We start from the raw sequence: 12,626 nt of genomic DNA on the forward strand, positions 1-12,626 counted from the left end.
AAACAGGTCCGACATCATCTCCAGATGCAGGGAACATTGGGAAAGAAAGCCACGGCAAAACTTAGAGTCCCCATCAAATTTATCCGGCAAGGATAGGCGTAGCCCAGGAGCGGCCACTCGCTGCGGAGGAGGTGCAGGAGCTGGCGGAGGAGATGACTGCTGAAGCTGTGGTAGTAACTGTTGTAGCATAACGGTCAGTTGAGACAGCTGTTGGCCTTGTTGCGCTATCTGTTGTGACTGCTGGGCGACCACCGTGGTGAGGTCAGCGACAACTGGCAGAGGAACTTCAGCGGGATCCATGGCCGGATCTACTGTCACGATGCCGGCTGGCAGGTAGTGGATCCTCTGTGCCAGAGAGGGATTGGCGTGGACCGTGCTAGTGGACCGGTTCTAATCCACTACTGGTTTTCACCAGAGCCCGCCGCAAAGCGGGATGGTCTTGCTGCGGCGGTAGTGACCAGGTCGTATCCACTAGCAACGGCTCACCTCTCTGGCTGCTGAAGATAGGCGCGGTACAAGGGAGTAGGCAGAAGCAAGGTCGGACGTAGCAGAAGGTCGGGGCAGGCAGCAAGGATCGTAGTCAGGGGCAACGGCAGAAGGTCTGGAACACAGGCTAGGAACACACAAGGAACGCTTTCACTGGCACAATGGCAACAAGATCCGGCAAGGGAGTGCAGGGGAAGTGAGGTGATATAGGGAAGTGCACAGGTGAACACACTAATTGGAACCACTGCGCCAATCAGCGGCGCAGTGGCCCTTTAAATCGCAGAGACCCGGCGCGCGCGCGCCCTAGGGAGCGGGGCCGCGCGCGCCGGGACAGAACAGACGGAGAGCGAGTAAGGTACGGGAGCCGGGGTGCGCATCGCGAGCGGGCGCTACCCGCATCGCGAATCGCATCCCGGCTGGCAGCGGAATCGCAGCTCCCCAGGTCAGAGGATGTGACCGGAGCGCTGCAGCGGGGAGAGTGAAGCGAGCGCTCCGGGGAGGAGCGGGGACCCGGAGCGCTCGGCGTAACAGATACACCTTAAAAAAATAGGAATGGTTGTTGATATTACCTTTTCAAGATGGGTGGTGACCATGGCTGCCATTTTGAAGTTGGCCATTTTGAATCCAACTTTTGTTTTTTCAATAGGAAGAGGGTCATGTGACACCTCAAACTTAGTGGGAATTTCACAAGAAAAACAATGATGTTATTGGTTTTAACGTAACTTTATTCTTTCATGAGTTATTTACAAGTTTCTGACCACTTATAAAATGTGTTTAATGTGCTGGCCATTGTGTTGGATTGTCAATGTAACCCTCTTCTCCCACTCTTCACACACTGATAGCAACACCGCAGGAGAAATGCTATCACAGGCTTCCAGTATCTGTAGTTTCAGGTGCTGCATAATGGGCAAAACAAAAATCGAAACAGGACCCTCAGTTTACGCAGAAGATTTTGTTCAGTGATGAGGCAAACTTTTATGTGAATGGTGAGGTTAACAAATAAAACCACCACTATTGGTCTGAGACTAACCCACGTTGGATAGATCTCTCCAAGACCATTGGAACACAAAAATTGCTGGTATGGTATATGGGGTACAAAGATAGTGGGGCCATTCTTCATCAATGGAAACCTCAAGGCCACTGGATATGCGAAATTGCTACATGATGATGTGTTTCCCTCTTTATACACTGAAGCTGGCACGTTCCCTGAGTTTTTCCAGCAAGCTGGTGCATCATCACATTATGGGTGTCAGGTCTGAGCATTCCTAGATGAACAGTTTCCTGGAAAGTGGATTGGTCTCCCGATCTGACCCCCTTAGACTTTTATCTTTGGGGTCATCTGAAGGCAATTTTCTATGCTGTGAAGATACGAGATGTGCAGTACCTGAAACTACGGATACTGGAAGCCTGTGCTAGCATTTCTCCTGCGGTGTTGCTATCAGTGTGTGAAGAGTGGGAGAAGAGGGTTGCATTGACAATCCAAACACAATGGGCAGCACATTGAACACATTTTATAAGTGGTCAGAAACTTGTAAATAACTCATGAAATAATAAAGTAACGTTAAAACCAAGAACATCATTGTTTTTCTTGTGAAATTCCCACTAATATTGATGTGTCACATGACCCTCTTCCTATTGAAAAAAATAAAGTTGGATTCAAAATGGCCAACTTCAAAATGGCCGCCATGGTCACCACCCATCTTGAAAAGTTTCCCCCCTCACATATACTAATGTGCCACAAACAGGAAGTTAAAATCACCAACCATTCCCATTTTATTAAGGTGTATCCATATAAATGGCCCACCCTGTATATCTAAAGTTTTCTTTGGTTCTGAACGGGGGAACTGCTGTATGGATAGGATTTATAAATATTTTACAAATATTATTCAATACCAATTTTATTAACTAAATGAAGAACAAATTCTTGTTTCATGAGGTAAACTTCTTTATAGCCATTCTGTTATCATTTCATCAAACGATCAACGCTAACCAAAATAAAAAACTTTACTCTGGCCCAGTTAAACTGAATATTAATAAAACAAAAATGTCAATAGGGTTTTGCACAAAGTTATTTTCGAGCCAATAATCTCTGAAGGGAAATACTTACTTCTTTGTTTCTCAATGTATAAATAAGAGGATTCACTGCTGGAGTAATAACTGTGACCAGTATGGCACTCATCCTGTCTTGTTCTAGTGAGTTCTCTGTGGTTGGACCCAGGTACATAAACAGTGCTGTACCAATATACAAAAATACAACAGTGATGTGAGAAGTACAAGTGGAGAAGGCTTTCCGTCTATCATGTCTAGATGGAATGTTCAGAAGATGTCTTCCAATGAACATATAGGACACAATGATCAATGAAAATGTACTGACAGCCACCACAGCAAAAATACCTGACACTAAAAGCTCAGTTTGCTTGGTATTTGCACAGGATAGCTTTATAACAGGTTTTATGTCACAATAGAAATGTCTAACTTGTCTTCTGTTGCAATAAGGCAACCTGAAAGTTATGATTGTTTCCAGTAATGAATATAGAAATCCAATGAGCCAAGAGCTGAAAGCCAACTGAATGCAAGATGTTCTTCCCATAAGGACATGATATCTCAGAGGGTTACATATGGCAACATATCTATCATAAGACATTGAAGTCAGAAGAAGGGCCTCGGTGCTGCCCAGAAAGTGAAAAAAGTGGAGTTGCGCTATACAACCGATAAAAGATATCCTCTTGTCACCTATAAGTAGGCCAGATAGCATCTTGGGTACAGTGGTGGTTGAATAGAAGAAGTCCAGAAATGAAAGATTACCCAGGAAGAAATACATTGGTTTGTGAAGGGACTGGTCAATAGTAATGAGAAGAACGATGCAGAGATTTCCTAACAAGTTGAACAGATAAAACACAAGAAAAATCATGAAGAAGAAGATCTGAAGGTCTGGTATATCAGTGATACCCAAAAGTATAAAACCTTCTACGGAAGTCACATTGCCAATTTCCATTTTTCCTGTCTTTTGTTGCATTGATGAGATCAACAAATAATTCTTTACCAATATTGGATCTCAAATATTGATCTTCAGTGGAAATATTTTGGGTTTGATTGTAAGATATTTATCATAAAATTTAAGTTATGGAATAATTCCCCATTACCAGTTATCAATATCCTTAATGAGGATCGTACAATATCCATTCTTTACACTAACATTTCCTATTTTATTCTTTTCTCTATTCATGTTACACGATTGAAAATATTCTTTGATCAAATAACATTAATAATCTTTATGTAGTTGTAATTGGTGTATTATAATAATACTGAATATGACATCAAATATTGTTAGAATAAGAAATTTAGTCTTTAGTTCTTCAACTGCAATACGTCATTTTATTATACCTTTGTGAAATGCTCTTTAGAACAGGATACATCAGAATTCTTACATCAGAGGAATAAAGGATTTTACATTTTATAGCATTCAAAACGTGAAGGTTTGAAACTGTTTTAATAGGAAAGGATGGTTGAAAACCAGATATAATACTAATATTGCCATTGGGTACTATCAAAGCCACAATTTTGTTCCATTAAGGAAAAAAGTCCACAAAGTAAATACTTGACATATTTTTAACACAGGCAAATAAAATGAGTAAGTCTTTAAAATAACGTAAATCTTCACATCGTGAGTTGTTATTCCATCGAATGTATTGGAAGAATCCTATTCATTTATATAGAAGAGAGAATAACTCACTGGAGACTAAATGAACCCATAACAAGGTCCCTAAAGCATTTAATGTAATTAAAATAAGAAGAATATGTTACATACAAGGAAACAGCAAAAACACTAATTATATATATATATATATATATATATATATATATATATATATATATATATATATATATATATTTATATATATATGAGAATTATCTATTATAAGTGAAATGATAAGAAAAATATTAGTGGAACAGATATTTTAAGTCTAATTGGTAATGATGTATGACATTAAAACATACATTGTTGGATTTCTGTAAATGAAGACTGATTTCTATAAAGCTCCCTAAAATATTGTTAAAAGGGTAAACTTTTTATTTTTGTAAACAAATGGTTATCATAAGGCCTACAATGCATTTGGAAAGTCTCCTGACCCTTTCACTTTTTTGTTAAGTTTGGGCCCTGTGCTCCGAAAAACATCACCCCCCCCCCCAACTATCTACACCCAATATCCTATAATGCCACATAAAAACAGAATTTCAAACCCTTTGTTGCAAAATCATCAAAAAGTTAAATGACAAAAATGTTATATGGACGAAAGTATTCAAACTCTTTGTTAGGGCACTTTAGATCTGGCTTCTCCCATTTCTCTTGATCATCTTTGAGATGTTTCTACACCTCGACTTAAATCTTCCCTGGTAAATTGATTGGACTGACACTGACCTGTTTATATAAGGTCTCACTGCTAAAAAAGAAAACCACAGCAAAAATCAAACCATGAGGGGGAAATAACTGCCTGTAGAGCTTAGGCACAGGAAACACTCATGCTGTGGGGTGTTTTTCAGTGGCTGGGATGGGAGATTGTTGGGGTTGAGGGAAAGCTTAATCAGCATAGTACAGAGATATTCTTAATCATAAACTGATCCACAACATTCTGGACCTCAGACAGGGTTGAATGTTCACCTTCCAATAAGAGAATGACTTAAGCCAAGATAGCAAAGGAGTGGGTTAGGGATAACTTTGTGAATATTCTTGAGTGGCCCATTCAGAGCCCTGACTTGAACTCAATTGAAGATCTTGGGAGAGACCTAAAAATGACTTCTACAGGTGATCCACATCTAACCTGACAAACCTTGGGAGGATCTGCAGAGAAGAATGGCAGAAAATCCCCAAATCCAGGTGGGTAAACCTTGTAGTATCATCCCCAAGAAGGCTGGAGGCTGTGATCACTGCCAAAGATCCTTCAACTAAGTACTAAGTAAGGGTCTGAATACTTATGTCACTGCAATATTTTAGTATTTTAGTTTTTCCTTTTCAATCATCAATTTCCTGCTTTTCTGGTATGTATTTTAGGCAGGTTCAGGGCTGAATTAAGTTTGCTGAAAGCTTATGGGAAAGAAAGTATTAGGGACCACCATTTTTTCTGTGGTATCTGTACCACCCACATCTCTAGCTCAACCATATATACTGGCTGTGCATGCACATGACCCTTTACACTAAAGTCTAAGGGCTGAAATGATTTAAAGGGGTACTCCCGTGCCCAAGTGTGCAGAAAATTTTGCTCAGATTGCTTGGGGCTGGACATCACGCCATCCCCCCTCCTTTCTTGTCTATGGGATGGGGCATTTCTTCCGCCTCGCCCCCTCCCAGAGACATGAATGGAGGGGGCGTGGCATGACATCAGGACCACTGCCGCGGGAACTCTGCGCTTGTTTAGAACATTGGGTGCTGCGGGAGTTCACTGTGGGGCCCTTTGGATAGGTGATAAGATGTCTAGCAGTGGAGTACCCCTTTAAATTTGATCACTTTGGAATTTGATCACACTTCCCTTTAAGTGCTTTGTTAGCAGGGATACTGAAAAAAAAAGTTTCTGATAATGCTGAATGCTGTCACGATGCCGGCTGGCAGGTAGTGGATCCTCTGTGCCAGAGAGGGATTGGCGTGGACCGTGCTAGTGGATCGGTTCTAAGTCACTACTGGTTTTCACCAGAGCCCGCCGCAAAGCGGGATGGTCTTGCTGCGGCGGTAGTGACCAGGTCGTATCCACTAGCAACGGCTCAACCTCTCTGGCTGCTGAAGATAGGCGCGGTACAAGGGAGTAGACAGAAGCAAGGTCGGACGTAGCAGAAGGTCGGGGCAGGCAGCAAGGATCGTAGTCAGGGGCAACGGCAGGAGGTCTGGAACACAGGCTAGGAACATACAAGGAACGCTTTCACTGGCACAATGGCAACAAGATCCGGCAGGGAAGTGCAGGGGAAGTGAGGTGATATAGGGAAGTGCACAGGTGAAGACACTAATTGGAATCACTGCGCCAATCAGCGGCGCAGTGGCCCTTTAAATCGCAAAGACCCGGCGCGCGCGCGCCCTAGGGAGCGGGGCCGCGCGCGCCGGGACAGGACCGAGGGAGAGCGAGTCAGGTACGGGAGCCGGGGTGCGCATCGCGAGCGGGCGCTACCCGCATCGCGAATCGCATCCCGGCTGGAAGCAGAATCGCAGCGCCCCGGGTCAGTGGATCTGACTGGAGCGCTGCAGCGGAGAGAGTGTAGCGAGCGCTCCGGGGAGGAGCGGGGACCCGGAGCGCTCGGCGTAACAGTACCCCCCCCCTTGGGTCTCCCCCTCTTTTTAGGGCCTGAGAACCTGAGGAGCAGACTTTTATCTAGGATGTTGTCCTCAGGTTCCCAGGATCTCTCTTCAGGACCACAACCCTCCCAGTCCACTAAAAAAAAAGTTTTCCCTCTGACCTTTTTAGAGGCTAAGATCTCTTTGACAGAGAAGATGTCCGAGGAGCCGGAAACAGCAGTGGGAGGAACAGATTTGGGAGAAAAACGGTTGAGGATGAGTGGTTTAAGAAGAGAGACGTGAAAGGCATTAGAGATACGAAGAGAAGGAGGAAGAAGAAGTTTGTAAGAGACAGGATTAATTTGACACAAAATTTTGAAAGGACCAAGATAGCGTGGTCCCAACTTGTAGCTAGGGACACGGAAGCGGACATATTTAGCGGAGAGCCATACCTTGTCTCCAGGGGAAAAAACGGGAGGAGCTCTTCTTTTCTTATCCGCGAACCTCTTCATGCGTGAAGAAGCCTGTAAGAGAGAATTTTGGGTCTCTCTCCATATAATGGAAAGGTCACGAGAAATTTCATCCACAGCGGGCAGACCAGAGGGCAAGGGGGTAGGGAGGGGGGGAAGAGGGTGACGGCCGTACACCACGAAAAATGGGGATTTGGAGGAAGATTCAGAGACTCTGAAGTTATACGAGAATTCGGCCCATGGAAGGAGATCTGCCCAGTCATCCTGGCGGGAGGAAACAAAATGTCGCAAATAATCACCCAAGACTTGGTTAATTCTTTCTACTTGTCCATTGGACTGGGGATGATATGCAGAAGAAAAATTTAATTTAATCTTGAGTTGTTTACAGAGAGCCCTCCAGAATTTAGACACGAATTGGACGCCTCTATCCGAGACGATCTGCGTAGGCAACCCGTGAAGACGAAAAATGTGTACAAAAAATTGTTTAGCCAACTGAGGCGCTGAAGGAAGACCAGGAAGAGGGATGAAATGTGCCATTTTGGAGAATCGATCAACGACCACCCAAATAACAGTGTTGCCACGGGAAGGGGGTAAATCAGTAATAAAATCCATACCAATCAGGGACCAAGGCTGTTCGGGGACAGGCAGGGGATGAAGAAAACCAGCGGGCTTCTGGCGAGGAGTCTTATCCCGGGCACAGATAGTGCAGGCTCGCACAAAGTCCACAACATCCGTCTCCAGAGTCGGCCACCAATAGAAGCGGGAGATGAGTTGCACAGATTTCTTGATGCCCACATGACCAGCGAGATGGGAGGAGTGACCCCATTTGAGGATTCCGAGGCGTTGGCGTGGAGAAACAAAGGTCTTTCCTGGAGGAGTTTGCCTGATGGAGGCTGGAGAAGTGGAGATCAGGCAGTCAGGTGGAATGATGTGTTGCAGAGAGAGTTCAACTTCTGAGGCATCCGAGGAACGAGAGAGAGCATCGGCCCTAATGTTCTTATCGGCAGGACGAAAGTGAATCTCAAAATTAAATCGGGCAAAGAACAGAGACCACCGGGCCTGGCGAGGATTCAGCCGTTGGGCAGACTGGAGGTAGGAGAGGTTCTTGTGGTCGGTGTAAATAATAACTGGAAATCTTGATCCCTCCAGCAGATGCCTCCATTCCTCAAGTGCTAATTTAATGGCTAGAAGCTCTCGATCCCCGATGGAGTAGTTCCTCTCCGCCGGAGAGAAGGTCCTAGAAAAAAAACCACAAGTGACAGCATGCCCGGAAGAATTTTTTTGTAAAAGAACAGCTCCAGCTCCCACTGAGGAGGCATCAACCTCCAATAGGAAGGGTTTGGAAGGGTCAGGTCTGGAGAGCACGGGAGCCGAAGAAAAGGCAGACTTGAGTCGTTTAAAGGCGTCTTCCGCTTGAGGAGGCCACGACTTGGGATCGGCATTTTTTTTGGTTAAAGCCACGATAGGAGCCACAACGGTAGAAAAATGTGGAATAAATTGCCTGTAATAATTGGCGAACCCCAAAAAGCGTTGGATAGCACGGAGTCCGGAGGGGCGTGGCCAATCTAAGACGGCAGAGAGTTTGTCTGGATCCATTTGTAGTCCCTGGCCAGAGACCAAATATCCTAGAAAAGGAAGAGATTGGCATTCAAACAGACATTTCTCAATTTTGGCATAGAGTTGATTGTCACGAAGTCTCTGAAGAACCATACGGACATGCTGGCGGTGTTCTTCTAGATTGGCAGAAAAAATTAGGATATCGTCCAGATATACAACAACACAGGAGTATAACAGATCACGAAAAATTTCATTGACAAAGTCTTGGAAGACAGCAGGGGCGTTGCACAGGCCAAAGGGCATGACCAGATACTCAAAGTGTCCATCTCTGGTGTTAAACGCCGTTTTCCACTCATCCCCCTCTCTGATGCGGATGAGGTTATAGGCGCCTCTTAAGTCCAATTTAGTAAAGATGTGGGCACCTTGGAGGCGATCAAAGAGTTCAGAGATGAGGGGTAGGGGGTAGCGGTTCTTAACCGTGATTTTATTAAGACCGCGGTAGTCAATGCAAGGACGTAGGGAGCCATCTTTTTTGGACACAAAGAAAAATCCAGCTCCGGCAGGAGAGGAGGATTTACGGATAAAGCCCTTTTTTAAATTTTCCTGGACATACTCAGACATGGCAAGAGTCTCTGGGGCAGAGAGAGGATAAATTCTGCCCCGGGGTGGAGTAGTACCCGGGAGGAGGTCGATAGGGCAATCATAAGGCCTGTGAGGAGGTAGAGTCTCAGCTTGTTTTTTGCAGAAAACATCCGCGAAGTCCATATAGGCCTTAGGGAGACCGGTTACTGAGGGAACCACAGAGTCACGGCAAGGGTTACTGGGAACCGGTCTTAGACAGTCCTTGGAACAAGAGGGCCCCCAACTCTTGATCTCCCCAGTGGACCAATCCAGGGTTGGGGAATGAAGTTGAAGCCAGGGAAGTCCAAGGAGAATTTCCGAGGTGCAATTGGGGAGGACCAAAAGTTCAATCCTCTCGTGATGAGATCCGATGCTCATTAGAAGGGGCTCCGTGCGGAAGCGTATGGTACAGTCCAATCTTTCATTGTTTACACAATTGATGTAAAGGGGTCTGGCGAGACTGGTCACTGGGATGTTGAACCTGTTGACGAGAGAGGCCAAAATAAAATTTCCTGCAGATCCAGAGTCCAAGAAGGCCACGGTAGAGAAGGAGAAGGCAGAGGCAGACATCCGCACAGGCACAGTAAGACGTGGAGAAGCAGAGTAGACATCAAGGACTGTCTCACCTTTGTGCGGAGTCAGCGGACGTCTTTCCAGGCGGGGAGGACGGATAGGACAATCCCTCAGGAAGTGTTCGGTACTAGCACAGTACAGGCAGAGGTTCTCCATGCGGCGTCGTGTCCTCTCTTGAGGTGTCAGGCGAGACCGGTCGACCTGCATAGCCTCCACGGCGGGAGGCACAGGAACAGATTGCAGGGGACCAGAGGAGAGAGGAGCCGAGGAGAAGAAACGCCTCGTGCGAACAGAGTCCATATCTTGGCGGAGCTCCTGACGCCTTTCGGAAAAACGCATGTCAATGCGAGTGGCTAGGTGAATAAGTTCATGTAGATTAGCAGGAATTTCTCGTGCGGCCAGAACATCTTTAATGTTGCTGGATAGGCCTTTTTTAAAGGTCGCGCAGAGGGCCTCATTATTCCAGGACAATTCTGAAGCAAGAGTACGGAATTGTACGGCATACTCGCCAACGGAAGAATTACCCTGGACCAGGTTCAACAGGGCAGTCTCAGCAGAAGAGGCTCGGGCAGGTTCCTCAAAGACACTTCGGATTTCCGAGAAGAAGGAGTGTACAGAGGCAGTGACGGGGTCATTGCGGTCCCAGAGCGGTGTGGCCCATGACAGGGCTTTTCCGGACAGAAGGCTGACTACGAAAGCCACCTTAGACCTTTCAGTGGGAAACAGGTCCGACATCATCTCCAGATGCAGGGAACATTGGGAAAGAAAGCCACGGCAAAACTTAGAGTCCCCATCAAATTTATCCGGCAAGGATAGGCGTAGCCCAGGAGCGGCCACTCGCTGCGGAGGAGTTGCAGGAGCTGGCGGAGGAGATGACTGCTGAAGCTGTGGTAGTAACTGTTGTAGCATAATGGTCAGTTGAGACAGCTGTTGGCCTTGTTGCGCTATCTGTTGTGACTGCTGGGTGACCACCGTGGTGAGGTCAGCGACAACTGGCAGAGGAACTTCAGCGGGATCCATGGCCGGATCTACTGTCACGATGCCGGCTGGCAGGTAGTGGATCCTCTGTGCCAGAGAGGGATTGGCGTGGACCGTGCTAGTGGATCGGTTCTAAGTCACTACTGGTTTTCACCAGAGCCCGCCGCAAAGCGGGATGGTCTTGCTGCGGCGGTAGTGACCAGGTCGTATCCACTAGCAACGGCTCAACCTCTCTGGCTGCTGAAGATAGGCGCGGTACAAGGGAGTAGACAGAAGCAAGGTCGGACGTAGCAGAAGGTCGGGGCAGGCAGCAAGGATCGTAGTCAGGGGCAACGGCAGGAGGTCTGGAACACAGGCTAGGAACATACAAGGAACGCTTTCACTGGCACAATGGCAACAAGATCCGGCAGGGAAGTGCAGGGGAAGTGAGGTGATATAGGGAAGTGCACAGATGAAGACACTAATTGGAATCACTGCGCCAATCAGCGGCGCAGTGGCCCTTTAAATCGCAAAGACCCGGCGCGCGCGCGCCCTAGGGAGCGGGGCCGCGCGCGCCGGGACAGGACCGAGGGAGAGCGAGTCAGGTACGGGAGCCGGGGTGCGCATCGCGAGCGGGCGCTACCCGCATCGCGAATCGCATCCCGGCTGGAAGCAGAATCGCAGCGCCCCGGGTCAGTGGATCTGACCGGAGCGCTGCAGCGGAGAGAGTGTAGCGAGCGCTCCGGGGAGGAGCGGGGACCCGGAGCGCTCGGCGTAACAAATGCACTGTGAAGATACATACACAGTCCAATGTAGATAAAGCTCTTCCAGGAAGGGCCTACACAGATTGGCTTACTGGGGAGCAACTACTTGGAAAGACTTGTGCTCACACTTGCAGTTATAATGGTTGCCTATGGCAGGATGGGAAATAGAGATGATTGCGGTATGGTAGCCATGTCGCACTAACTCTGGCTCGAAGTCCAAAAAGAGTTAAGTGATTGCAGAAGAGTACTTGCTCAGCCATTCTCTCTTCTGTCTGGGCAATTCTCCCTCTCGGAGCAGGAACTGGATGTTTGAGATTAATGCCCTTATGGTGTGGACTGGAAATAGTCTTGGTTGAAACCTCCTGAATTGCTTCACGGTACCTTGATCATCATATCTTATGGCATATCTGATGGGAGAAAGAAGCCCCTCTCATCTTACTTTTTATGCTGTGCTCTTCCTACTAGTTAAAACATTATTTTCCAAACACAGTCCCCTGACATTCAATTTTTCCTCACATCTACTATTCCTCTTTCATCTTTTCCTTGGTTCCTTGGTGACATAGCTTTTACTAATGGACACCTTTAGCAAATTTCTAATGTTGTATCCCCCATCCATCCCCTGCCAAATAGAATACCACTAAAACTTGTAAACATTTAAATATTAAAGTGCAACTGTCCTCTCCATGTGAGATGCGAAGGTGCAGGTACCATCAGTTGGGGTATAAGAAGATGTAAGAGGTAAGAAGGTACTTACTTTGCCCATGGTTCATTGAAGTTGTATTCAGGCTGTCTGCTAATTCTTGCGAACAGTCGGAGTGACGGGACGACTTTCACAGCGACATGTCTCCTGTCTGGTTCTTACCGCTCTCAGCATGAAGCCCTGTACATCAATCATGCGGGGCTTTATGCTGGGAGCGAGTCATGGCCGGATGAAGGCATGCA

General features: G+C 46.6%; 1 protein-coding gene across 1 annotated transcript; it reads right to left on the reverse strand.

Annotated features, from left to right (window-relative positions):
* Window positions 1-2,554: 2,554 nt before the first annotated feature.
* On the reverse strand, window positions 2,555-3,481 carry LOC130295351 (olfactory receptor 12D1-like). Its single transcript, XM_056546008.1, has one exon. It carries the CDS (start codon window positions 3,479-3,481, stop codon window positions 2,555-2,557), a length of 927 nt encoding a protein of 308 aa, XP_056401983.1.
* Window positions 3,482-12,626: the final 9,145 nt, after the last annotated feature.

Source organism: Hyla sarda, chromosome 11 (genome assembly GCF_029499605.1).
Source record: "Hyla sarda isolate aHylSar1 chromosome 11, aHylSar1.hap1, whole genome shotgun sequence".
Taxonomy (NCBI): Eukaryota; Metazoa; Chordata; class Amphibia; order Anura; family Hylidae; genus Hyla; species Hyla sarda.